We start from the raw sequence: 2500 nt of genomic DNA, 5'->3' as shown, positions 1-2500 counted from the left end.
TAGTATTGTGGATTCAGTATCCAGTATCTATGGTAGTTGGAGTTCAATTGGAGTTTTAAAGTACAGTTGTCAAATAGTTTCAAAAGATGTCAGAGTATAGTAAGACAGGATATCAAAGAAATTATTCAAATATTCTTGTATCGTCATTCTGCACATGAGATAGCCGTTAACATCATATAAGAGATTTCGTTTCCCTCGGAGGCAAACGACTTTTCTTCTATGGGAATGCCAGGCCAAGGCCAACTGTGAAACCGACTGGGAGGGGTTGAAAATCCTTGATGAAGAAAATCGAGGACATCCAAAAAGCTGAAGGAGGCCACCCCGATCAAACACCATTGTCCAGATTTAAGTAGAGATGCAGGGAGCTGTGAACAACTTTGTTTCACTGCAAAGTGATTAGAGAAAAAATAAAAGGATAGACTCACCGGCTAATGGAGCACCGCTGGCGGCAAATATTGCTCCCACCATCATTTGCCAGCCAATCACAGCAGCAGTTTTCAGTGGACTGACATTAAGAAGGAGGCATTTCTGACAGGTAAAGAAGAAACCATCGCCCAACCCATATAGTGTATAGCAGGCGATTAGTGATGTAAAAGTAGGACCTACAGTCATGAAAATCGTGCTCAAACCAGCTGCAAATTCTGAGCCCTGGAAAACGTTGAACGTATCCACTCTTGGGTGGTTGCACAAAAAACCGGCGAGCAGGCGACCAACGGAGGAGCTCACACCTCTGAAAATGAAAAGTGTTGCTGCGTCCTGCGATGAAATTGCTAATTCTTTGCAGTAAGTTACCTAAAGGAGATAAAAAAATTACGAGGGTTTCAAGATTCAGCCTACTTCTTGTGATAGCTTATGTCAGGGCATTTTTGCCGACCAATCTAATTTTAGACCACCATTTCCGCAAAAGCAAATGCAGTTCCGGTTCGCTGACACTACGACGTCAAGTTAGTTTCTTGTGATTGGTCATCGGGCTCCGGGTGCGGGAGTCTCATTCGCGGGAAATTCAATCTAAAAATTAAATGGTCTGTGAAAATAAAGAGCTGCTGCTCGCTCCTAGTCACGTGCTTTTGTCGGAAGCTAAGAGGTAAAGGGGCAGTGTTAAAATTAGGCATCACAAAGCTATTGAACGTGCTCCATGTTTTCGCGACCAACGGCTACGAGTTGACCTACTTCAGATAAGTTAAATAAGAAACAAAAAAACAACAGCTTGTCTCATTCTCTTCATTCAAAGGCCACGATTGCAACCGTAATCACACGCGAATATCGAACTCTGGCAGGTTCCAAATTACTGTAAAAGATACCTAACTGGCTTTCTTTTCTTTCTTTGGTAAAAGACATAAGTATCATCCCTCTCAAAATCCTTAGTTTCATTTTACCATTGTACAATTATCAAAAGCTCAAAAATGCGCGCACTTTTATTAGTCCTCACCTATGATCTACTAGGGAACAGACGCATAGCTGACGTCAACATCAAGAACTTTGAATTCTTTGCTATTAAAGCAAACATCAGTGACACACTTTTTTGTTCTTACCAGATTTTGACGTCATCAAGGGGCCAAATAATACAGCTATGAAACAGAGGCCGCGGAGAGGGAGGGACTGGGGGCTATACCCCACCCCACCCCCCACTTTTTTCTTTCGGTGTTGATTTCTCCTAACCTCTTCTCCCTCCCCTCACACTTCCACACCAAAGCCTAGAGTCCCCCTCCACTCCTCCCTCCAACTTTCAAACGTACTCCGCGGCTCCTGGCAATTGTTCTTATTTCGCGTTCTCATAATTACCAAAACTGACTCCAACACTTAATTAATCCAATCTAATTCACGGGTAACTTTCGCGTTAAAGAAGGGACAAACAAATTCCTTCAAGTTGCAGCTCTTACCAAATAAATTTGAGGGACATAATGTCCAAACGCCATCAGAAATGTAGGAATGAAGAATGCAACGACAGGAGGCTCTTTCCAAATGGATACATCTAACACCCTCTTGATTTTTGAAGTAATACTTCCATGTTTTGTCTCTTCGCTATCTTGTTCCACTTCCTTTTCTTTGTAATTAGTTGTGTCCTGGTCTTCTTCTACGTTAGGATCAAAGGTCATTGCGAACAATGACACAAAAAAAATAACACCCGCCATTACCCGAAAGGCCGTCTGCCAGTCAGTATTCCTTGTTAGAGCCTCTAATGTGGGACCCATTATGAGGACCCCAAGGCCAATTCCAGCGTTTATTACACCAACGGCAATCGACTGCCACTTGCTAAAATACTGGTTAATAACAATTAGGCCGGTCGAAAATATACAACTGCAACCGAAGCCAAAAAGAACACTGTAGGTGAGGGGAAGAAGTAATATATCTTTTACAAACGTGCTGATCAGCAAACTTATTACACAGATTTCTGCTCCAATGAATGCGGCGGCTTGACATCCAAGCAACGTGACCAGAGTAGTGGAGAAAAGACCGGCGAGGAAAGACAATGCAATGGATACAGAACCGACAGATGCTG

General features: G+C 42.8%; 1 protein-coding gene across 1 annotated transcript in view; it reads right to left on the bottom strand.

Annotated features, from left to right (window-relative positions):
* LOC138027144 (monocarboxylate transporter 10-like) overlaps nt 1–2500 on the bottom strand; it is a 6311-nt gene that overhangs the window by 1711 nt on the left and 2100 nt on the right. The window contains exons 2-3 of the mRNA XM_068874657.1: nt 1881–2497; nt 426–792 (exon numbers count right to left, since the gene is read on the bottom strand). Of these exons, the coding sequence (XP_068730758.1) occupies nt 426–792; nt 1881–2497 (984 nt within the window). The remainder of the gene's footprint in view (nt 1–425; nt 793–1880; nt 2498–2500) is intronic.

This window comes from Montipora capricornis, chromosome 12 (genome assembly GCF_036669925.1).
Source record: "Montipora capricornis isolate CH-2021 chromosome 12, ASM3666992v2, whole genome shotgun sequence".
NCBI classification, from domain to species: domain Eukaryota; kingdom Metazoa; phylum Cnidaria; class Anthozoa; order Scleractinia; family Acroporidae; genus Montipora; species Montipora capricornis.
Note: the sequence above shows the minus strand (reverse complement) of the source record. Positions and strands in the feature narration are given on the sequence as shown.